This window comes from Pseudopipra pipra, chromosome 8, assembly GCF_036250125.1.
Source record: "Pseudopipra pipra isolate bDixPip1 chromosome 8, bDixPip1.hap1, whole genome shotgun sequence".
Classification (NCBI taxonomy): domain Eukaryota; kingdom Metazoa; phylum Chordata; class Aves; order Passeriformes; family Pipridae; genus Pseudopipra; species Pseudopipra pipra.
Window position 1 is genome coordinate 6460620 of NC_087556.1, and position 25425 is coordinate 6486044.

The window sequence follows — 25425 nt, forward strand, 5'->3', positions numbered from 1 at the left end:
ATAAGATAGAGCACAAGACAATTTGTCAACTGCCAGATATGAACAAAAGAAACCATTTTTAATAAGCTTCAGTGGCCCCTTGTATTTGTTTTGCAACATGTTAATAACTTTTTTGGAAGCCAATCAAAGACAAGAAGAGAAAAAGAAGTCAAGCTGAGAAATAAAAACCACAGTTAAAGAATTTTACAGATAAACTTGTGTTATCATCTGCAGTGTAATAATGCTTAAATCCTGGAGTGGTGAAGAATTAGAATTAGCACAATGCCATTTCTTTAAAAAAAAAACCAAACAAAAATGCCAGTGTCATATATATTTTTCCAAGAATTTGCTGTCCTCTATCTCATCCCAATGTAGCACACAGTTGTTCCCCAATCGAACTTAACTCAGGTTCTCCTCCTTCCCAAGATGAAACTCAACATGAAGACTATCACAAGGAAAGGCCACATGGGAGTTGCCAAAACCAGGCCACTGACCCACCTGCCCTGCACCACACTCCTCCAGACACTTGGGAACTCTCATCTCCTAACTCAACTTCTCATGTTGCACCAAATAGCCCCCAAACTGTTGCTCTGAAAAACAAACCAAATGTAGCTTTAAAAGCTGTTACGGGTATATGAGTAAGTCTGTGGCTGCCCATTTAATCCTATCCTGCATCACAACAAAGTAGACTCAAACTGAAAAGGAGGAATAGGAAGGAGGTCTAAAGGAAAAGGGAGCTAGCATACTCCCCTGTCTAGGATACACGGACCAAAAACAGAGTGATATGCAGGATAAGATGAACAAACCAACTGTGCTGAAGTTCAGCAAGGCCAGGGCCTCCGTGTGTGACCAAGGTTGTATCACCAGGTCTTTCCGTGGCACAGCCTCATTTCTGTGGAAAAAGAATTAGTCACAGGCATGTGAAAGCTCGTGGGACAATTGCTCCTGATTCCTACCCCTTCCTGCAGGCACGAGAGGAGGTGCAGAGAGCCTCCTCAAAATGGTATCTACCAATACCTGTGCCAAAAAGGTTTCTGCGGCACTGAGGTTCAATTGTGGGTCCAAATGCTCATATGAACCCCCAGTCCAATTTCTAAGGTAAGCATCTTCTGGTACTGAAGAAAAAAGCAGAATGCATCAAAATCCCAGCAACATACGCTGAAAAAGCCGGTGAAGTGTTAAGCAATTTCATTAACGTTATTAAAATGGAGAAAATTCCCTTGGAAAATTTCACACAGGCTTTCCCGTCTCGCTGCAAATTACTCATGGCCTGTGAGACGTGTGAGGAGCAAATGGAGAGAAATAAAGCTTCTCTCCAGTGAATTTGGACTGAGTCCTAGTCTCACTGGTAGAAAGACCAGCCTTGTGGGCTTCAGTGAGAACAAGGCTGGGTCCTTTGAACTAGATTATTATGGCATCTCTAAGAGAGGTACAAAAGTATATGGTGAGAAAAGATGCACCAAGAACAAAAGGAGCTGCCGGTCAGATGAAAACCCTCCTTGTTATGATGATGAAAAGAGTCCCAGACTTCAGCAGACACATACCTGCAGAGTTTAGTATCCTATACCCAAAATTAGATTTTGCCTTCTAAGGACTTTACAGAGGAGTCTGTTATCCAGTGAAGGGAAAGAATAGAAGCATTTGCTCTTCAGGAAAGAGGAATGGTCTTTTGAATAGGAAAGGGCTTCCTGCGATGGGAACCTACCAGACCAGCCCCACACTCCTCCTGAGAACCACTGGATTTCTCTTCCTCCTCTGCAAGACCAGGAAACCATTCCTGGAAAAGCAGAGAAGCTGGGCTACCTGAATTATCTGAAAAGGCCTCAGGTGGAGGCAGGGCGAGAAAGGATTTCAGGACAAGCTATGCCTATGAGCTGAGGAGAACAAGCAAGTATCCTCCCACTCTTTTCTCTAGGCAAACTCTCTTTCCAAGTTTTGAGTGAGAGCGACAAGACTCCAGTAAATCTGAACAGGAAGGGCCCAGCAGAGCCAGAAAACACCAGGCGGCTCGTGCTCTGCTCCCGATAGGCTTCGGTCCCACACCCAGCAGAGAGGAAGGCTCCCAAGTAGAAAACAATCCTAACACACTATCTACTAGTCTGGAACCTGCTCTAATAATAGATAGCACTGTCTATTTCAAAGCACTTAATGGACGCTAATTAGTCCTCAGGGTATTCCTATGAGGCAGGTAGATAGATAAGTATTATTTCCCCTGTTTTACATATGAAATAATCTCATAGGAGATGTTCTGACTTGCTTAAGGCCACTGAATGAGTCACTGAGCTCAGGACTCAGCAGGTCCTGGCTCCCAGGCCTGTGCTCAGACCTCTCAGCCATACCTCTTTCAGAAGTACAAAATCTTCATTTCAAATGTCGAGGGAGAAAGGAAAGAATATCAAGGAGGGGTGATAACACTGGGAAAAAATACTCTCTGGGAAAGGAGCTTCCAGAATAACGACAAAACAGAGCCACGTATCTACTGAATGCTAGACACCAAATCTAGGACAAGGAGAGAGATGAGAAACACACTGATACAAAACTGCAAGGGTTTTTATTATATATTCTCTTCGAGCAGTCACAACTGTTTACTCTGACTAGTAACCACTGCTAATGTCAGTTTAATAGCTTTACATTCCAAATTTCTAGCACGGTCGGAGCATGCGAGGGCAGCAGGCAGTAGTCCTGGCTGCACACAATGGATATGCTTAGTACATACATGTAAGTTACGTGCCTACACCCACGAAGTTACACTGAGGTGGTGCTGTTCACCAGAGACCTTTGTGACTTCAGATATCACACTGCCCGGGCAGGCAGGAACATTATCGATGGGTTTTATATCTCTTTGGGAAAGGGCAGCAAATGGTTTCAGCCACCATCTGCAAACAGCCAGAGCTTACAAGACACCAGATATTACCTGGCACATGCTTCTTCCTTCAAAAGCCTTATGGATTACCCTCCACTTACTCCTCTCAACCAGGGTGCTGCATGGATTGCTCCTATTCCAGAGAGGTGCTGAGAGCACCAACACACATGAGATCCACACGGAGATGAGAGAATAACAGTACTGATCACACAGCTCCCACTTTTCTTATTCCAGATACCCTGTCAGTGCATTTCTAACTCTCAACTACACAATTAAGTGAAAAAGGGTCCTTGAAAAGGTGAATGCACTGTTCCAGTCCCCCAGAACATTCACCAATTGTTTGTGCTAAAAATAACAGTTTTTGCTTGTATGGAATTCAAGGACCAATCTCCAGGAATTACAGGCTACAAAAAACATTACTTATTTTTCAGAGGGGAAAAAAATTATTTATACAGTGCATTATCAATCTCAAACGGTGGTGTTTAAGCACGAGTTTGATGAACTATATGCAACATAATACAGCTGCCTTGCATTTTGATTCTTTTATTTATAGACCACAGCAAATTAATAACTCAAAAATGTTGTTTCAGGCAAAGTAATGGACACACAATAAAACTATTCATTTCCTCAAAGGTCACTCCAGGAGAAGCATACATTGTTTCAAAGCCTACCAACAATGCTATTGTTCCAAAGAAAAGTGAAAATATATAATGAGCAGTTAGTGCCTATATCTGCAGCGGAGACCCTGGGCTAATTTAAAGTGCAATTTTAAGGCAATCAATCATACTCTAAAATTACTTCATTTTCCAAACTGTTTACACTTTTTAAGTTACAAATCCACTTTCTGCTATTTCAACTCACGATTTACAGCTACAGATTTAGCCTGCCTTGGCTTGCTGCCAAACTCTAGTCACGAGGGAGCTAATGATCTGAACAGATCAGTGTTTTATAATGGAGAAAAGCGCATGTAAATTTCCAGCATGTCTGCAAGTAATCAAGGCATGCTGACTATAAATGAGGCGGCCTCACATTTATTTTAAGAGAAATATCTTAAAGCCCCACTTTTTATCCGGGCCAACAACAACAACAACAAAAAAAAAAAAAAAAGAAAAAGAAAAAAAAAAGAATCCTTTAAAAAAGGTACTTCAAGATTATTCCAAATGATTCTAAATGAAACTGCTAAGCAAACAATATGTTAAAGAATAGTACAATAGCTAATTTCCTTTAGTGTTTCTATCTCAACCAGATCGTATCCTTATCATGGCAAGCTGGAACATTAAACTCTCTAGTTCATGGAATCAAAACACAAGAGTGCTTCATATTACATTATAGAAAAATGAGCCATTCCCTACAAACAAGGTCAGATTTCTGGAATGCCAAAGGTCTACATTTAAACAGAGCTGGGAGGAGGGGAGGCTTTGCCCACTCCGCTCCCTAAAAAACACCGGGAAACTAGACCAGCAATTTAAATTTGTTTTAACAGTTAAAATGGCAGAGGGAAAGCAAGAAGTCTCTTTGGAGATGATACTTAAATTAAGTATGATCTTTATTGTTTCATTACAGTGGCATAGCCAAATAATGACTTTTGCGTTACTGTACAAATAATGCTGGATCCTCATTTTCTAGCAGAAATAATTATGGTATTCTATCATTTTCTGCTTACTATCAATCTCCCCACATAGGCAATGGGTTGTGGTAGGTTTGGGGCTGGACTGAAAAAAGTTCCAGATTGTCTCCTTTTTTTTAAATGCGAGGGAGGCATATTCTGACTCAAAAGTGGCTTTAAGAATGGAGCTATAAATATTCTCATGTTGTACTTCATGAAATTCAATCCATCATGATGGATATTTCTGTTGTAACATTATTACATGCCTAAACTCAATTGTATAATTGGATAGGGCCAGAAACAATAAGCTGGCATTGCCTTGTTTCAGCATACTACAGCTTTAAAATACCTGTAATCATAAATCAACATAATTATTTGAAGTTCTGTCATGAAGCAGAACAAGAAAAGAGAAACTAAAATAAACTAGCTGCTAAAGAATTTCATTTTGCTTTCTCAAGACTGAAATTTTTTACCAGCTTTGAGCCTTACCACCACCACAACTGGGAAAGCCTTTTTCTCCTTCCTGGTTGCCTTGAAAGGCACCTCCTTCAGAAAGATTCTGCTTCCTTACAGCTTTCCAACACAACTGGCAGGGCTCCACTGAGGAATCCTGCAACTCCACAGTGCAAAGGATGGGTCTCCACTGCAGCCATTGAGAGCAGGGTAACAGGGAGCCAGGCTGGAAGAGACAACTGAAGTCCCTCCTTGCTGTGGAAGCAAAGCCAACTGAGCACTTTTTGTTGCAGCCTGTTGGATATTTTGCTGCTTATTCACACAAAATAATTTTCTAGCTCCTCCCCTATCTCTCTGCACTTCTTACCTCATCACAGCCAGGACCAAAACTAACTGATCATTTCTTGCTGTTTTTCTACCCCCAGGACCTATAAATGAGAGCTGGGGGTCAGCTTTGATGGACAGACCCTGGATGTGAAGAGAGTTTGCTGCTTGTTGGTTTAGTTTTAATTACTGCCAAGCAACTGCCATTGGGAGCTGAGCCCTGGCAGATCATCACCCAGCTGAGGCAGAGGACAGAGCAGAGATGAGCACATGTGGCCTCCTCACAGCGCAGGAAAACACCACAAAGTGCTTTGGGATGGGCTGCATTGTGTTACTGGGAGAGGCAAAAGCACTGGTGGTGGCTCAAGAGTTTCTTCCCTCCCCTTACCTGCAGTTACACAACTGTTCTCCAAATCTCATCTCCACCTACCTTCCAGTCATGCAGAGCTTCGTGCTCACTGGAGGCACTGGGCTACAGCACGACTGAAGTTAATATTAAAACGTGGATTCCTCCTCCTCTAGCTTCACTCAAAAAACCCACTGCATTCACAGGGACAGAGGTCTCCTGATAATCTCCTTGTTCTGTTTTTCTTGCTGCTATTACAGGGGGTTTTTTAAAGCTCTTTTTCTCCCTTCTTTCTCTTCTGATCTTTGTAGGTCTCAAACAAAGTATTTTATTACTTTTGATACTTATGTGAAGAATGTTAAGACTTTCATAAATACACTCCTTTGGCCAAGTGCTTTATGGGTACCAGAGCTCAGCAGCACACACAGTTGCATGTATACACACACAGATATGTGTAGTTTCACCTGAGATGACTATATAGTCATCTACACATGTCTATGTAATCATGTTTGTATATACATACAGAATAAATTATTGTAACACCACTTAAAACCTTACTTTCTCAAATTCCCAAGTTTTACTCTCGCACACTGTGACATCATAAACTGGAGAAGTAGCTGAAAATAGGTAAGACCTGAATTTCTTTAGTCAAAGAATAAAGTTAAAAAAAACCCCTTCCATTTCAGTATATCTGAAAGAAGCAAAAAAGATGAACAAACAGATCTGGGGGGAAGAGGCAAGTCAACTCCAGCTCAGCAAAAATTTTTAAGACAAAAACAAATATAAATAAAAAGAAGAGATATAAATAGGTGATGTGAACAATTCTCAAGAACAAAAAGGCATTTGATATCATCTGAGTTGGTGTCACAGGGTGGCTATTAACTGGCATAAACATGCATTTGCAGTCCCACTGAGTCACCCAGAAAAGCTGGCTCTGAAATAATGAGGTTGATGGAGCCTGACATCCAGTTCTACTTTTCTTTACTTCAACTTGGAACTGTTGCATGATTACGATACAGAACGTCGGGATACGATAAACAGAACTGAAAAAGGGAAAGAAAACAATTTTTTCCCCTACAAGTCAGGTTCAGCGCTTTTGCCTATTAAAGTAACCAAATATGCTTCTCTCTGAAATCAAAGCCAAAAGGCAGCATGCCAGCCACAGTTAACAGATAAATCAATGTTCCTGAAGGGCGGGCTTTTTTGTGTTGGGGGGTTCCCGCCTGACAACAATCTCGCGGCGAGCAAACAGAACACCCACCACACATCTTGTCAATCGACTCGCGTGAAACGGGGAAGGAAATGCAAATACTTTCGAAGATCTAGGCACTGTTTGGAAAAACTTCATGTTCTAACCTCCCTGTCAAGGGTCATGGTTTTCATAACCATGAAGTCTGCAGCTATTGTAAAGCCCACCTCATATAACGTGTAATTGCAGCTAATTTATCGCTAAGGTCATTGTATACTAGCTAGGAGTTTGTAAAGAAGAATGAATCACAGGTTTCATTTCTGTGTCCCTTTCAAACTGGAAGACCTAACAGTTCCCTGCTCCAACATACAAAATAGTATTGCTTCTATAAACCTACCCAGGTCTCCTTGCCAGCAGTTTCCATTTAATTAAACTGACAGCAAAACAGGGCCTTTGCTAATGTGATCCAGACCAGTTTGCCTTCAGTGTAAATTCTCAGGCATGAAATTACATTTGAAACAGACACAATAATCCCTCTATATCTTAGTCATAAGTTTAATCTATACTAAAATAACATTTTCTTTGTCTATATTGAAGTCTGTTTTAGAATTCAGTGATCTTTTCTTCTTTTCACTGTTGAAGTTCAGGGAATTATTCAACTTCTATTCACCTTACAGTCAATTCAGAATTTTCTTCTTGTCTGTAATTTACACATTCATTGTTGGTTTCTAGGTCATGGGTAGCAAAATGATCTCACATGTGAGAAATCAGATTCGAGACCTACTTCAAACTTTCACTTTCTGGAAATGAAATAGACTGGTAGCACAATAAAACTAGTTCACAGCCGCTTAAAGCAATCTGAGTTGCCTAAGCTAACAGCTTGCTCTTTCACACAGATCCTCGGTCATCTAGCTGTAAAGAAGAAAATTGATGAGATTTATAGGTACTTTCAGTAAAATGAAAGTGGAGTTGTTTGTTTGTTTAATGACCCATACCATTTCACTCTCATCTAATCAGTCTCATCAGTACTCAACTGATGCACTAATTCCTACAATGCCCAGGAAGAACAGAATATGCAAAAGTATAGTTACTGCACAGTAACCACAGTGTTCATGACAAGCAACTCAATAAACCGCAGGGTGCATTTATACCAGATGCAAGTGAGATGGGAATTTCTGAGAGACGCCAAGCATTTTGTTCCTGGCCCATGGGCTGCCTCCTCCTGCACCAGCATGAGGACAAGCCTGGGAGACACCACAGCCCCCCTGCAATTCAAGCCCGCAGTATCAGAGCGTTTGAAAAACAGGAAGGAATGGTAAAATCTGGAGAAGTCACAATTAGTAGGGGAAGGGCAAATAACCAATCTTTACTCACTAAAGCCAGCATGCACCACAGCAAAGTCTTCAGTGTGACTTTGTCAGTTAAACAGTGACTGAAACAATGCTCTCCCAACCTCGCAGTCAAGTCTAGCAACAGTACTGGAGAAGCTGCTCTTCTTTGCTGCTCTGTGGATTCCTGACACTGGAAGAGCACATCCCCAGAGCAATGCTGCACTGGGTCTATAAGCTCCATGGGACTTACACAGCACTCAGGCAGCAACACAGAATGATACACCAGGACATTAACTTCGAGACACTGTGGCAGGATGGCCTGAGCTTCAGAGTGCCTAGCAGTGATTGTCACCTCAACATTTTGATCCATGAAAGGAAAAGTCAAGTCTACTATGTGCAACTGCATTTCTTCTATGTAGGTAAACTAATTAAAAAGGGAAAGCTTGAAGCCACCCTGAAGACAGATTTTGGCTGAAGTTATAGCATCAAATGAAACTGAGGATCCACTCTGGTATAAATCTGGTCTCTCCGTTCAAAGAGGGCTTCCTGGCTTTGGAGTCATCAGTCATTGGTATGAAACTGGAATCACTTTATCAGGTAAAGAAGAATGCACAGTACACAGCTACACCTCCTAGGAGCCTTGTCCTATTTTGGCTTGGGCAACCTGGCTAGTGAACTGACTGAGAAATGGAGATGGCAAGAAATTCTTATGGATAGCTGGGGCAAAGGACGCACACACAAAACTGTCCTACGTGCAGTCCACATAGACACGCTCTGAAGGAAAAGGAGCACCCAGATGGAAACTGCAGTCCCATTTTATCTATGATCACCATCCCATTCTGTCATGTCTTGATAACCTTCAGTGATGAAGTGCCCTGCCAGCCACACTGAGCTTAGGGCATTCCTTGTACCACTTGTGACACTCAGTACATTGTGGGACTGGGCCCAAGGGCTCCTGTTTCCTGAGAGCTTGTGCTCCAGCTGGAGATGCTACAACCATAAGAAGCATAAGTGATGAAACCAATGGAAAAACAAGAGAAAACTCAACCACCGCACATTTTCCGAGTTTCTCTCAACCAAGCATTTACAAAACTTTTGTTACATGCCCCACTAAAAATAACTGTTGCTCAAGAAATGTTACATGACTTTAAGTAGGAAATTTGCCACACGCCCAGGAAGGTATAAATGATTCTTTCAGACAAACACACTCAATATGGATTTTTACAGCCTGGACAATAAAAATTTCCAACTACTGTTATTCCAACAGAACAATTATTCTTCAAATTCTTATTCTTCAAATAAGAACTTTAATTGCATTGTTCTCCTAAAAAGTAGAAAGTTAAGTGCTTCTTTAAGAAAACCACCCATATATTAAGCAATCTGACATTCTTGGGAAAAAAGAAAATTTTATTTGTGTGGCAGAAGACAGTGGTCAGACATTAGCATGATCAGAAATAATTACAGGTCCTTCTGGCAACTGCTTTCCTGCTTCACTGTTCATGAAAGTCTCCTGTTCTAGAAACAACACTTAACAAGTACTCTCATAGTAAATGTATATAAGCCTTTTCTTACTGTTAGACTGACTTTGGCTACAAGGTGACGAAGGAAAAAGGGTCTGATGGAGGACAGTAGCCTTTCTTAATCTCTGGTTCTTAAGAATCAGCTATGTGTGCTTCCCCAAGACACCAGAAATGGCAAAGAGGTGCTGCTTTGTGCAAACACTGTACACAACTGGTCAGAGACAAGGGAATGACTTTTCATGTTAACTTACACGGATTTGCCGATATGTCTGATCACTTAAAAGTCTCTCTAAGAGGCAGAGAAACTACCAATAGTTTCTGCTGCAGAGGGTGAAAAATGCTCATATTCCATTTCAGCAAATATGCTGGGCTCATGTTATCAAACACATGAATTCCTGTCCACACTCTCTCCGTCTCTCCTGCACGCCCTGCCATCAAAATAGCAGGGACAAAATTGGCCTCATTTCCTGTATATTTCATATAGACCCAAACATTCTTAAGGATGTTGTCAGGGAATATACTTTAAGGCTGCTATGCTCACATCTGATCTCCTACTCTATGCTTTTAAGATATTAAACAGGCTTTACCCAACAAATCACATGTTTTGTGCCTTGGAATCACATGGTATCTGAAATCACCAAAGGCTAAATCCTGCACTATTCACATTCATTATATGTGAGTTGGAAGGCCCAGGTCTGAAAAATAAAGTAAAAAGTGAACACCAACCTTCCCTGCAGGGAAGGCTAACAAAAAAACTTGAGCCACCCACCAAAAAAAGCAAAGTGGCAAGGTAAAGAAGCAGACCTTAATGCTATCTCCAGCCATCCTCACGCCTGCTCCTATCCAGCTTCGTACCACCTCTTTCTCTCTCCATCACAAGGAGATCAAAGCTGGAGGTCATGGTGGAGTATGGCCTCTGCACTGACCTTCTCACACGTCCCAGGCCACTCTGAAGTCTACAGAAATAAGCACTGACCACCCAAAACCCAAGTGGGATGATTATCCCAGAGGCTCTTTCCTGTTGAAGGCTGTAATAGCTGGGTAGGAAAAACAAAACAACTCATTCTGTAAGTTTTTCACCGAGGCAGACGGGGCCCTATTTCCCTGGCACTCACACTGCTGCAGGGTTTGTTGCTGAGCTCCACAGCAGCAAGCCTAAGCCCGTGGTACAGCACTGAAGAGTTACCACAAGAAAGGGGAACGCTCTCCCTACCTGAGCTGGAAGGCTGCTCCATGGGAGGAGCAGCACAGGCAGCCGAGGGGGCTGAGCTCCTCTCAGGGGAGAAGCCCCCTGCCCTCGTTCAAGCTGACCAGTCCACTGACATACCAGCAGCCTCCCACACACGAAACTGCAGCATCTAATCTTTGATGTTTTACAATAGCACAAAGACAACACATAAAACACATTCAAGAAACACTGTGGGAAATGCGCCAGCACTTTAAGGAACGTTCCCTTCGGACACGAAGCCTTTTTTAGCCAAACCACTATGATTTTGTTTTAGTGACTCATACGAATGGATTCTGGATTAAGGTTTAAAAACGGGATATTTTCTCTTCTGCTCCTAGGTTCACCTCAAGACATGTGAATGAAGAAATAGCAGGTAAGAATATTAGGCTGGACTTACGTTCACCAACAGACACTAAATAGGGATCTACTAAATTTGTGAAGCTTAGCTGAAGTTTCAAATATATAATTCTGAAAATGCAACTCCTCCTGAAGTCGGGCTGGGCAAGGACCATAAAACTATAAAAAGATACTTTGTCCCTAAAGATTGCAAGAAGCTAATCATTAGCCACCTGTTTATAGTGGTTACCTTTTTATTACATTATTCTGATATTTTTCCTTCACAGGGACCTCCTCCTTATTTCTATATGGGTAACAAAAAAAGACCCACTGTCTCTAGGCAAAGTGTTTTTAAAGACAAAGACATTTGCCAGATTAAAAACAAACACACAACTAAAGTGTACATAAATTTGTGTTTGACTACTGTTAGGCATCTGGAATGGCACACATTTTCTTTGCAAAATTTTTCTCCCAGTTTTTCATACAAATGACAGTAAAATATGTACCCAGCAGCAAACAGAGAACTAAATTTAAAATGCACTTTCAGACTACTCTTTCATTTTTTATTTTTTAACTTCTCTTTTCCAGGGTGAGAGGGGAGGAGGGAGCTTGTACCGATGTTTTGAAGTACTGTAAGTTCTTTTGCCTTTTAACAGAAATATGTAAACAAGGTGTATGACTGTAGGGTAATGTTCTAGTCACAAAGCATTCAAGAGCCAGAGTGAAGCTATTTAAAGAATGGAGTATTCAATTCCTGAGGCCAGATGCTAGTATAAATATGAAACTATGTTCACACTGCAGATTACATTATTTTTAGTTTCTGCGTTTGAACTGCCAAAATTATTTGGGTTGGGGTTTTTTTTTACTGTACCACAGAACTTACAGGGCCACATTTTTATGTATCAGAGGATTTTTATGAACAGAGGATTAAAAACACAATCGTAAAAGGACTTTTTCAGCTATTTTCTCTGGGCAACAAAACTAGAAATCTATAGTGACAAACACTGTCACAACTAAGGGTCATTCAGGGAGTAAAAAAACTAAAGACGGAGCCAAAACATTCGAGATTCTTGAAATAGATTTTTATAGTAACTTATCATTTAATTTTCATCCCACAAAGCTTTTAATTTGCAAATACTCAGTGTGAAAGAAAAGTGGAGACAGTGGTTTGAAAATAATTAAAGAGAAAAACATGCATTAAGATTACATTATACCTTGTCTGCTGGGTTTGCCACGAGACCTCACACAGATATTGCTAAGAATATCAAGCCACTAGTAATTAACTAAAACAAATAATCAATAATCCCATGACCTTGCCATAGCAAAAACATGCATGGATTCAAGAGAGAAAAGACAATGACATAAACAGGCAGTGATCGAAGCAAATCGAGGCTCAGTGACTAAACGGGTGAGGACCTATCACTGACACACACTAAAGCCTACAAATCACCTACAAGGCTGCCAAGGACCCCCCTCTTGCTGATGACCACTTCACTGTTGTTATTTTTTTGGTCCTGTAACTATCTTCTCTTTGCTTCATCAGCTGACAAGGATGGAAGGTCCAAGATGTATCTCAAGGATGTGATTTATCTGCTGATATCAGAATGTTAGCCCACCAAGACACAAGAACTAAAACTGCAATCACGTGGAGGGACGTCAACCAAGCCACAGACCCTTCCCACTGTAAATACCACAAATGCCCCCCTGGCAGGCCTGGATGTACAGTCAGGAGAGGGATGAGCAGAAAGACTGAAGCTTGCTCAGTCAAGAGACCTCCTGCAACACTGAGGAATGTGGAATTACTGAGCCGACTTGCTCTGCACCACACTGAACATGCATATTTTGCCAATGACTTACAAGAAGGATGAGGCCAGTAACACCACACAGCTGGCTGGGGGAGATGCTGGGAGGGGAAGGGGTCCTGCAGTACTGGGGCTTGTAACCCATCTAACCCTAATATCTAATATTGAGATGTGTGAAATGACACAAAGTACCTGCAGAGGCTCTGTCACCACCCCAGCTCAGGAAGGCAGGGGACACCAGAATTAATTACAAACAGGTGATGTGTGACATGCTGAAAGCTTAACGTGCTCTTGGATATCCCGTCAGGTTCAGCCCCAGTTCCTAATTAACTGTTCTTATCAGGCACGGATCTGGTATCACAACAGTGAAGCCTCCTTTTGGAGGACAGGCTGGCTCCCAGCGTTTCCTGGGTATTTACAACAGGCTTTTAAAATGCATTAGCCTGCACTTTAAAGAAACCTGGGACCAGAACATCTGGGCTTTGGTTGTTTTGCTTCTCAGTAATAAAAAGTGAAAAAAATGATGCAGCTGTGGATAAAATGTTCAGGAACACAACAGCTACCTTGTCATCCTTTACCTATTTTCCCTTTGCTAGCCTCGTTCATAGGAGCAGAACAGGACGTGGGGGAACTTGAAGGAGGACGAGAGGGAATGTTTCCCACCTTTTTCTTAAATTAGATATTCAGTTTGCTATAGGATCCTTGAATTGTGTGGGGATCTATTCCACTCATGACACACATGCATAACTCCCCTTGGCACTAATGGGAATGACGACCATGTTGTGAGAGGAGAATTGCCCCCTAAAACTGCAGGAGTGTGAACAAGGTTGTAAATATATCTCAAGGTTCTGGTAACATTAGAAACCAGTCTAGCGAATTTCTCATGGTTTATTATGATATCACCAAATCCCCTCTATGTATTTATAGCCTTGTAATTCACAATTATTCTGGGTCCATAAATGTTTTTGGCATCTGAATGTAGAACTGATACTATTATTTCACATATTATGGTACCGTCCGTGAATGCTAAATTTATTCCAGCGCAGACTCCTGGAGTTCATTCATCAGATATTTTATGCTACTGTTCTTTTAATGATTCATTTATCCCCAGTAATATTTGTATTCTGAAGTGTGGCGTCTCCAGCCGACAGCACAATGCTCTGCTGAATTATCTTTTTCTTTCACAGCATAACAAAGTAGAGCACAGTCAAATTGAAGATGGCCTTTAGTACACTGTCAGAACAATACTGCTTACCAAGCATATCCAAACACATTTCTCAAACCACATGTAATGCTCTGGCTGCCAACATGCTCATAAAGTCATTAACCGGCATCTTAAAATGAGGGTGTGATAAATATATTTAAATGTTTAGGAAAATCATATGTGTGCTCTTCTAGAAGCTTATTTTGAATTTCAGCTTCTACATATATCAATTATGCAGCAGTGCATAGATGTAAAAATTCACCTTGATTTTTCACAAGCTGCTAAAATATACTGCTAAAATCATACACATTATCTATCACTAACAAAAGCTTCTTTACACCATTAACTATTTGCCCTTCACAATGTATCAGAGCAAGACAGATCCAACCTGAAGGTTTACAGTGCTGAGGATTCATTTTTACAAGCAAATTATTATTGGCAGTAAAATTAAGGAGGAACTTATTTTACATGGTACAGATTTTACTAAATGAAGTAAATAAAGGTTATGCCACTATGTTCTCCAATACAAAACCTACCCAGCAAGTTACAATTCATGCTGTTACAGCTTTTAAATATACGCTTTCTCTATCACCCTCTCCCACAAACTGCACTCCAATTTATACACACACTAAGTTTAACCCTTCCCAAACACCCTCATCTCCCAGTGTTCTCATCACACAAGGACCACCATGCCAGAAAAGGCAAGCATGACCCATATTAACCAAAAGAGATTAAGCAGTCAGAATATTGATACCAAGAGTCCTAAACCTCAGAAAACAAAGGAAGGATTCCAGAACCGCAGTCTTCTCCTGGTTACCCACACAGCAGCTCTTGGTGCTCACGAAGGTGACGTGTAACGCTAGGGGAGATCCCTGGGCTGCCCATGCGGGGAAGGCAGATTTGCTACTGTCCACTCAGCTGCTGGAGCCAAGCCTCTCTCCACAATCTTGCCCAGCACCTTCCTTTTCTTTCTAGTGTTTCATCTCCCACCTTCCCTTGCTTGCCCAGCAAAATTCCACCTTGGCAAGCTGAGGGCCCACCACCTCCTGTTTCTGAGGTGCCCAGAAATGCTGACATGGCCCTTCACTGGCATTACAGCCCCAAACATCTTGGGGGTAGCCCAGCTTTTGCTCCTGTGTGCCTCTGTCCTACCAAACAATTTTGCAAAAAGAAGAGAAAGGGAAGAAAAAGCAAGTCTCCTCCTTCAATTCCAGATGCACAAAGGATGCTCCCTCTGGCAAGCTCCCATGGCACAAGACGAGTCATCTCTAAGAAGATGGATATTGTATCTCAGAGAACAAGTACTGGCCTTTCTGCAACACACCAGCCAGAAGTGAACTAAAATACTTAGGAAAACAGACAATGACAGGCCAAGCACATCATACTCTGCCTGTAAACAAAAGGCAAGTTGTCTTTCTGGGCATGGGAGTAACAAAGAGCAACTCAAGAAGAGCAACTTGGAAGGGAGGTGGTGAATAAATTGAGTCTGGCTTTTCTCCTTCCCCCCCCCCCCCGAAGGGAAATGACACCCATATCTGGCCATAGTATCAACAGCACCCACAGCTGAGCATCTCAGCACGGCAGCACAGGTCACAATTCTGCCTGATTCATGGGCTGGTGTGAAGACAGCTTTGACTTGATTAACAGAGCATTTGGAGTCAAAGATGACTGCAGGACTCCAAGTCCTGGGCTCCAGCAGAATTACAGCACAGGAAAACAGCCAAGCAGGAAAAAGAGGATGTCCTTGGGGCCCACCCAACTATACCACAACATTATATAGGTGCTTGGTTTACAGATCTCGGTATTCAGACAATTTCTGGCTGCTTGTGTGGAAAGGATACAATGCAGGAAAAAGGCATTGATAATCTAAGAGGGATCAACAGCTCTAACCAGCAACCACGTCACACAGGGGAGACCACTGATCACCTCCCTCCATGGCACTGGGCAAGGGAAGCGCAGGGACACAAAACAATAGAAGTCCCAAACTGGATCCCCCTGGGACCCAGAAACAATATGGGCAGGGATGGAAACTAGAGGGAAGGCTGGGGAGGAAAACAGCACCCTCTAAACCCAAAAATTAAAAAAAGGGGAAAAAAAAAAAAGGCAGCCCTTGAGATAAAGTCAGGCTCAGAGCACAGCAGCGCTGCAGCAGAAGGCACACGTTTCCAGTTACTGGAACAAAAACTCATGGTCAGTAAGAATTAAATGCAAGATCCAACAGTGACTAGAAGGGAAAAAATCCTGGAGAGCAGACACATGTGGGTTATTACACAGCCTGGCAAGGTCAATCTCGGTGCTAAAAACAGACAAAAATAAAAAAAGCTGTCAAACATTTTTAAAGGGACACTGTCCCACACTGGCTGCTTTGACGCTGTCTGTGAATGCTCCTTATTTTTTATCTACTTATTTTGTAATTATGTAGGCTACCCTGTTCCAGCCAGAGGCTGCAACAAAACTCTTATTGATGGTGCAGACTGCTGCAACTTCGGCTTTAAGAGAACATGGGGCAGTTCCCTTCAGCTTCACCGGCAATAAAATTTAACTCTTCCTCCTCTAGTTGTGCAGTAGTGATTCCTTCTCCGATGTTTCTGAATAGACCAGAACTGCAATTGCAAATGGCTGTGCTCTACACCGACGACAAAGTGCCCTGTCATACCAATACATAATTGAAAACGCTGACACAGTGACAACTACTATCAGCACAATTCTGATAATCATGTAAGCTTGTTCCTGCTGCAGGAACCATGGGGGTGGGGAACAGGCACTGTGATGTAGGGGTTACCTAGAGAAAAGTTACCTAGGATTTTGTTTACATTTCTTGGTATACCTTCTATATTTCAAAGAACAAAATACCCACATCCTCGATTTCCAGGGGTGATACTTCCATCCTCTTTTACAAAGGCTCAAAGGCAGGTCAAAGCTTGATAAGAAATCCAAATTTTATCTCTTTGATAAGGCACGCTTGAAGTTTGAGATGTGTGGTGTTAAAACTCCTTTCAAGAGCCACAAATAGATGAGGTTCAACACAATCCAGTGGTGAATGAAAGGCTTCCATAGCCAGTGCTGCATATTAAAATGTTTTGTCACCCCCATATGCTTCCTTTGTAATGAAGTAGGCTCTCCCCAGGGAAAGGAAGAAATTAACAGCACTTAAATCATCTCAGCATTGCTCAAGCAAACATGTGGCCTCAGGAAGGACCAGGTGTCTACAGACAACCTTGGAAGGACCCCACCAACCTCCTCCCAAGTAGGTGGAGGAAGGTGCAAAGGAGAGCAGCAGTGGCTCAGAAGAGAAGGGTAAGTGAGGAGGGGGAACCCCAAAATGCTACTGGAGAAAGGCTCACCTCTAGGACCAAATTATTGGGGGTACACTGGACTTAACAACAGCATCCCCTTTCATCATTTAAAAGGCAGACAGTAACTGAAGCCAACAAGCCAACAAGTATTTGTTAAACCAACTGGCTGACAGATATTAAAACAAATATTTATCTTGCCCTCTTTAGGCAAGGCCAGACAAAATTGTCTGTCTGCTCAGCACCTCAGGTTATCTCTGATCCCAAACATGTTAACACCAAAGGTAAGCAGTAATTAAATCAAAAGAAGATATTGAACCAAATGAAGCCTTCCTGCTCCACGGCCTCTCTGAACAGCCATCCCAACAGACCTCCCTGCTCCACAGCCTGCTGGTGCTCTCGTCCTGCTGCAACAGTGCTGGCATGTGCCAGAAGCTGCACAAACACAGAAGAAAGAGCCAGGCCACAGTCTTTTTTTCCCAAGGGAGCCGTCCTTCTCCATTCAGGCTCCATGGAGCACAACAGACAAGTCATGTAATAGCCTCATCTATGGCAAAAGAACTGTATCAATTGGGCTGGTTAAAATGAGTTAGAGAGGTCACTCTGACCCACAAGACAAAAAACAACATATGGTGAACAAGGGTAGAGAAGGGAAAATGGGATAATGGGACACTTAAAGAAGCTTTATCAAGATCAAAATGGCATTCAGCTAGGGCAGTGGGGACAGGAAGGCACAAGGAAGAGGCAAAGAGTGCAGATAGGGGAGAAGGGGAGGGGAAGAGGTAGAGGCATGACTTAGGCACAAAGTATCCACAGTGGCTGTACTCTGAATAGCTAACAATCAGTTGGTCAGAAAATTATTGCATCAAGTTAAGCCAGGCGAGCCTGAACTGAGCAGCACGCGACAAACAATGCGAAAGGAGAGTCGGCGTCAGACCAGAAGTCACCGCAAGTGTCTGAGCACACTACAGCTGCAGATTATCAGTTTCGATAATATCACAGTTTAACTACATTATGACTGGGGAACCTTCATCTGGAGAAGCCATGCCTGCTTCAAGACCACTGGCAAGTGAAGTCAGAAGGGCTATCCAGCAGCCCAGTGCCCGCTGGCAGCCGTGGGGTTGGCACCTTCCTGCAGGACAGCTCATCCCCGCTCTGCTTGTCCTTCCAAACTCACTGCAATCTGCCGTGGATCAGACCATTTCTACAGCAACACAAGATCCGACGAGGAGCTGTGATCTTCCAAGTGATGATATGCAAATTGTAAGACTGGTATGGAGAAGGAAATGGGAGGGTGACCCAGTCCTGGAGCATCCAGCCCTGCCCAGCAAGCTCTGCTGGAGAGTTCAAAAGAGCTACTTCAAGAGTAGCAGGAAACAACTGCTGGAAAGCCACCACCTAGGGACTAGAAAAAGGTGACTGCTAGAATATACATCTCAGCTAGAAGCAGTAGTTGATTTCCATGGATTTCACAGGGAACAAAGATCCAGATTCTATACCCTCAAACACACGACTGTGGGAAATGAAAGACAGGACAGGACTGGCTGCTAAATTTTATTGATGTTTTCCCCCCAGTGGACACAAACAAACAAGAAATAACTGCAGCAAACCCCCTTCAGTAAGCACCAGAACTTGCTTATCCCCATTGCTAACGCTGCCAGTGCAGGAACAGGAGTGCCTGATGCAGAGCAACCTCAAACTGTCCATTTTGGCATGACAGCCATAAAAGATGGGTGAAAAGTGTCAATGGCAGCTTGGGAACCAAATCTAGACTCCTGTCAGGACAGAGCCAGAGGGATGCAGACTCCTAGCCAGGGCAGCAGCTCCCACCTCAGGCACAGGGGCCACTTGTTCCTTGGCTACGCCCAGGCAGCACCGCAGCCCAGCCTAACCCAAACCACCAGAGCTGGTGAGCACTAAATTCAGTCATTTTTCTCTCAGTCTCTTCTCTCAATTTCAGCTCTGACTCTTCTATCTTTTATTTCTTTTTCTAAAGACACATTTAGAGATGAAACCATTCATAACTGCCTATCCACAGACAGTTTGTGGCAGCATAATTGACAATGAGTCTGCTGCAAAAATGAAAATGCTGTTTTAATAACCTTGGCCTAAAATACATTCTGTTGTATGCCTCAAAGGGTTTCAATAAAAAGTCAACCTGTAGAGACATATTTTCTTGGCTTAAACAACAATCCAAAGCATATAAATGTAGTCCAACTATAATGACATATTTATAGGCCAATAAAGCTTACACTGCAGCTTTCATACTTCACTTAAAGGAAGTCTGTAAGAAGCAGTGTTATATATAAAATAATTTGAATTTTTTTTTTTGAACTATAGCCCAAGGAATACAAATATGCAACTTTGCCATATTTAACCGATAGTGTTTACATTGCTTAGTTGCTAGAAATTTTGTAAAATGAAATAATTCCTCATTTGGTGCTTTCCCACTGGTTTACCAAATATGGATATACAAGTCCATTTATTACAAAGAAAAATCCCCTAAATAATTCTAAAGACAAAAATAAATAACTAGCGGCCTTAGTACTGAATGATTTTATCAGACCAATTCTTCTGGAAAAACAGGTTCTCATGTTCATTATGAATAATACATTCCTGAGCAACTCTATTTTTATATGCTGCATTGTTGTTACTCTTTATTTTTCTCAACATTTGAAAGAAATATTCAGAAAGCTATAAATAGTCTTAAGACATAAACTGCTAGCATTCAATATTGACATATTTGTAGAAAGGGATAGAATGTATAACATAAATATCTCAACAGGCAGAAAGAAATAATTCTTAAAAATCATTTTTCAGGTTGAAATCTTGAAGCTCATACAAAAAAATGCCATTGCAAGATCTTTTATTTAATACAGTCCTAAGGAAAAGTTCTGCATAATTCACTAGGGATAAAAACAATGGCATTTTACAGAAAAAAACTCCACAGTTTCTGAAGAAAAGAGAGGCAAAGAGAAAAGAAGGAGAGAAAAGAAGAAAGAAGGGAAAAAAAGAGAAAAGAGTGAGAAAGAGAAACAAAAGAGAAAAGAAAAAGAGAAAAAAGAGAGAACAAAAAAGGAGACAGAACTACCTCATTTGAATTAGGGTCAACTTTCAATTATAGGTGCATGGTTTCTCCAGGTTGTGGATTAACCAAGGGCTGCCTTAGTTTTGGCTCAGCAAGTGCCACAGAGTGCATGGCACAGAGCATACACTGCTCACGAGGCCTCACTTTGCCTGGTTATTGTTTGGAGCTGCCCTGCTCCCAGCAGCGTGTTTAATTAAGTATGTTTGCACAGTGACACTTTTCTGTTTCTGCATCGGCCATGTTTTCATTTCATCCGAGTTATTTCACTAGTCCCCACTCCTGGACAGTGTGTGAAAAATAATTTTGTTTCTTCTGTAAAGTTTTTTTGAGCTCTTCGGTAGGGATATAATTTCCTACTACCTTCTAGAGCTCGATTCAAAAACACCTAGTAGGAAAAACTGCAGAATCTACTCACTTCTATGGGATTTTTCTGTAATGGAAACATGTCATTTCATAGGAAAAAATGGGTCCAGGAGATCACGTTGTTTTTCTAGGCCTTTTCAACACCTGGTTCAGCAACTTCCTCATCTACAGCCAGGGTTAAACATGAGCATCACCAGAGGGACCTTTGCACGACAGTGCACTGTGCTCCCTCACAGTATGAGAAAAACTACCCCATCCGATTGTGCTGGAGACCTGCTGCAAAAGTTATTGCTAATAAATCTTTTGATCACACTGCAGCTGAGTGCTGCTCCACTGGCAAGATGCTGAGTACTGGAAAAGGTCTGAGGGCACATGTCGTAACGCGCAGTAAACCTGCCTTTCTGACAGCAGGGAAGAGACAACACCAGCAGCCCAAATCCCTGTGCCTTGGACACTGCACATTGTGCTGCTGCCCGTGCCTACAGCTTGGGAGATGACGATTCCCAAAGCACAATGTCAACCTTGACCAACCACTCAGAATGAGAGAAGTAAATCTTCATCTGGTGGGTGTTAAACCTCCGTCTCACAGTTGAGACAAACACCAGAGCTCATGGGTTGCCTACAGGACACAACCAAACCAAGCTGTTTCACAAGCTTTGAAGATCACCATTCTTTTGAATTCTTGTCAGATCCAGGAAGCAAAATACGCTTAAATTCTCGGGTCTTTCAAATAGTTAAAAAATCATCTCACTACTAAGTTTAAGAAATTTCTTTTACTGCCTTTAAAAGGCTAGATCAATTGTCTATATCAACATATCTGGTCAGCTTTATGTCTCCTTGAACCTTTGGTTTCACTTCTCGTCAACCGGTCATTATAAAGATAAAGACAATCATAATCAAACATTAGCCAAAATTCTGTTTTCTACTGAAAAAGCACAACCCAACAATAAAGCCAGAGCCACCAACTGAAAATGAGCAACATCAGAATGTGGGGTTATCAAAATTATACCGTACAGTTCACATTCCATAAACGTTTTCAGTATAACCCATACTTTGAAAGGCTTAACATGCAACTATAAGCTTTAGGCTTAAAGATAATTTTCTTTGGCTCCTAGAGTAGATAATAGCAATTTCGTAACTTACCACAAGGGTTTTTTTGTTTGTTGAAAACAAAAACAAGAAAACATTAGCACACAAAAGTTCTGTCTGAAAAACATTAAGATTCTTCTGACACAACAAACAAATGCAAATAAATGTAGTGTGTAAAGAACATACCAGGGCAATAGCAAGAGAAAATTACTGCACATAATTATGAACCAGAAGAAACCACACAGAAAAGCAAAGGAAAAGATAAATAATTGCATGGATTATTTTTTGATTCCTGGACATGTAATGAAAAATAAGATCAACTTTCAATTGTACTTTAATCTCCCAACCTACATATCTAATGGTGAAATGTGACATTGACAAAATCACTTCACCATTTGATAAGATCAGAAAAATGAGATGCAGAAGATAAATCCTCCAAGACAGATCTTCAGCTTCATGTAACTTGGTCTCAATGCCAACACAGTCATGACACTACAAAACTGAACTTGGCTCTGCACCTCCTGTTCATGAAGGTACAAAAGCATTTCCTCAAATGCATCAGCCTTAGCTTTTAATTTCTTACCTTTCCACACATTACAGCCTAAACTTGTTTCAAACATGGAACATTTGTTAAAAGCTTGGCACAAGAAAGAAATGTCCCTGGTACGCACTTCGAAGTGCCATCTCTGGCAGCTGTTATGCATCCAGGGGCCTAATACCACAAACAGGCATTTTTACCAACAGGGGATCGATCCATCTCCCTTGGACCTTGGATCCCACCACAGATTTTAGAGATATGAGTGTCTATGCATCAAAGGAGCCCCAGAGCTGCAAGCCTGTCTGCAACCATCCAAAGTAGCAGAGCTACTGTTTCCCTTCCTAAAAAAACAGACAGGGAAAGAAAGTACAGGAGACAACAGTGGGGTGCTTGCAGAGCCCTATGTTGTGTAGTAAGATAAAGCTGACAAGGAAACGCCATAGAAGGGCCACCTCCCTACTGAACAAGACACAGAGCCAACTGTACAGGAGCAGGGTAAGCACCAGGAGCATCTCTGAGCTTCCAGAAGATGGGACAGGAAAAGTAAAAGGCCTTTGCTCGCCCCTGCCTGTTGTAGGAGGCCTTGAGAAGACGTACCAGCCTCCTCTCTCCACAGTGCATGGCTCTGATCTGATCCCCAGCCTTCAGAGCCTCGGGGAGAGCCCGTGACAATTATTTGCGTGCACATCTTCAGGGTCTGAGCCACAGTGCTTGGGGACATGTCTAGGGAGCAGACAGGTATCACAGAGTTACCCCACGCCAGTCTCGAAGGAGTCTGCGATGAGCTCACCACCACCACCCATCCCACACAGGTATCCCATCGCCACACCTCCGCCCCAGGCTCTGACGTACCTTGGGAATCGGGGATGGCGTGGTAGGATCAGCTCATCCGTCTTCGAAAGACTCTCACCCACAGGCCCCTCCCCACAGGAGAAAGTAAGGGATACTCACCGAGGTCAGCCTTCTCCTTCAGGATGTCTTTGAAGTTCAAGCCGCTGTTGAGTGTGGATTGTCTGTATCTTGTCAAGGCCTCTTTCTGCCCATTCTTCCCCACATCCATCGGCTGGACCGGCTCAGCCCGGAAACCACACTTCCACTTGGAGAAATCGGACTGTGCCCATTTTGCCAAATCCTCAAGTTTCACAGTAACTTTTTCTGAAACAGCAATAACTTCATCCTGCAAGAGGCAGTGAAATGAGAACACAACATGTCACTCTGGGCTCCACGAGGACTGACAAACCCGTAACACCGCCCCGCACTGACTCCTGGAAAAGCATATCTTGCTGCTGACTAATTTTTCTGTGTTACAGAATAGCTAGTACTTAATTTATTTCTCTTGCCATCTAAAGTGGAAATATTAGTTGTTTACTGGAAGCAAATATACGTGATCTAAAGACAATTTCTAGGACCAGGGCAATGATCCTAAAAGGCATTTGGAATGCAGGTTGCCAAATCACATCCTGTATAACCCAAAGCCCTGAGGGAAAGTTTGTTTTTTAGGTGCAATTAGCTGCAAATGTAAAAATTCATGGCTGGATGACTAATGGTTATAGCTAGTCCTGAAATAAATGGACTAAGTAAATCTCAGATTCTTGGAACTCTGACTCACCAGAAAATTCCTGTGTTTATGGTACATTTTCCCTTGGCTTAAATACAAATATTGAATTTAACTTTTGTCCTTAAAATTAAATAAAACTGTGATGTAATCCCAAAAGAAATACTACATAAATGTTATGTGCTTCCCACCAAAAGAAACTTGCACATTCTCATGTTTCTTAAAACCTTTTTCAAGATCAGAACTGTAATTTTTTTCCCGTCTAAAACATACAGTCTAAGAAAAGCACTTAAACTTAGTTTAGCCTCCAGAACATATACTCAAATAAAACAGCCCTAATTGCTGGATTTTAACCTTCCAGGAAACAATCAACTCCTCTCAGTCATGATGAATAAGCAGAATGTTTTACAGCTGACTCCAGTGAGCAAGGGATCAAGAAAGCCTCAAAAAATAAACAAACAAGCATACATATCCAGCAAGATACACTCCAGATTTTTTGGTTAAAACAGTAGAAATAATTTATGTTGTAACAGGAGCTGGCTGCACACTACACCTTGCACACCACGCATTTCTAGCACTGAATAAGGTTACAGGTTCTTGAAATAAATAAACCAGAATCCAATTCTTCTCTCAAATAAACAAAAGTATTTGAAAAGGGGAGAGAAATTCTTTGCGTTATTAAACAAAGAGAAAAGCATGATTGATTCTCTCTGTGTGTTTTTTTTGTCCACTGAACACATTCCTCAGGAAATAAAATACTGCTCAATGGAAAAGAAAAAAAAAAAAAGCTTTATTGTGACAAGTTGCACACAATACTGAAATATCTCTAGTAAAAAAAACAGATCTGATATTCCACTCTCCCTTATATAATACAAAACTGTTTTATAAGCAGGCACCTTCATTACATTTAGTGCAATAACAAATATTTGGTCAGAAATGAACAGCATGCTTCTATGCTAAGCAAGCTTGTAATAAAATCTTTTCCTTTATCGCTGCACAGCATAAGAGCTTCCACCAAACAACAAACAATAACAGTGATGCTTTAAATCTCTGTTTATGACAAACGTCAATACTTTGTAAACAAGCACTGGGTACTACAAAGCACAATTTCAATGGATGGTTTCACCCAATTTCATTACACCATCCACTTGAAATAAAAAAGCTGTAGTTGCTATGCATTTTATAGCTATTACATGGTGATTATTAACTGTCAGGATGGAAAAAAATAATACATATATATATAAATATCAGACTGCCTGCAGACAGTCTCGGCAATTTCTGGATGAAGTCCTCTTTTAGGGTGTTGAATACCATCACC

At 41.8% G+C, this 25425-nt stretch overlaps 1 protein-coding gene across 4 annotated transcripts in view; it reads right to left on the reverse strand.

Annotated features, from left to right (window-relative positions):
* Nucleotides 1-25425, reverse strand: part of ARID5B (AT-rich interaction domain 5B) — a 117577-nt gene that overhangs the window by 80984 nt on the left and 11168 nt on the right. For all 4 annotated transcript variants that reach the window (XM_064662362.1, XM_064662364.1, XM_064662363.1 and 1 more), the window contains one exon: nt 23504-23729. In XM_064662362.1, the coding sequence (XP_064518432.1) occupies nt 23504-23729 (226 nt within the window). The remainder of the gene's footprint in view (nt 1-23503; nt 23730-25425) is intronic.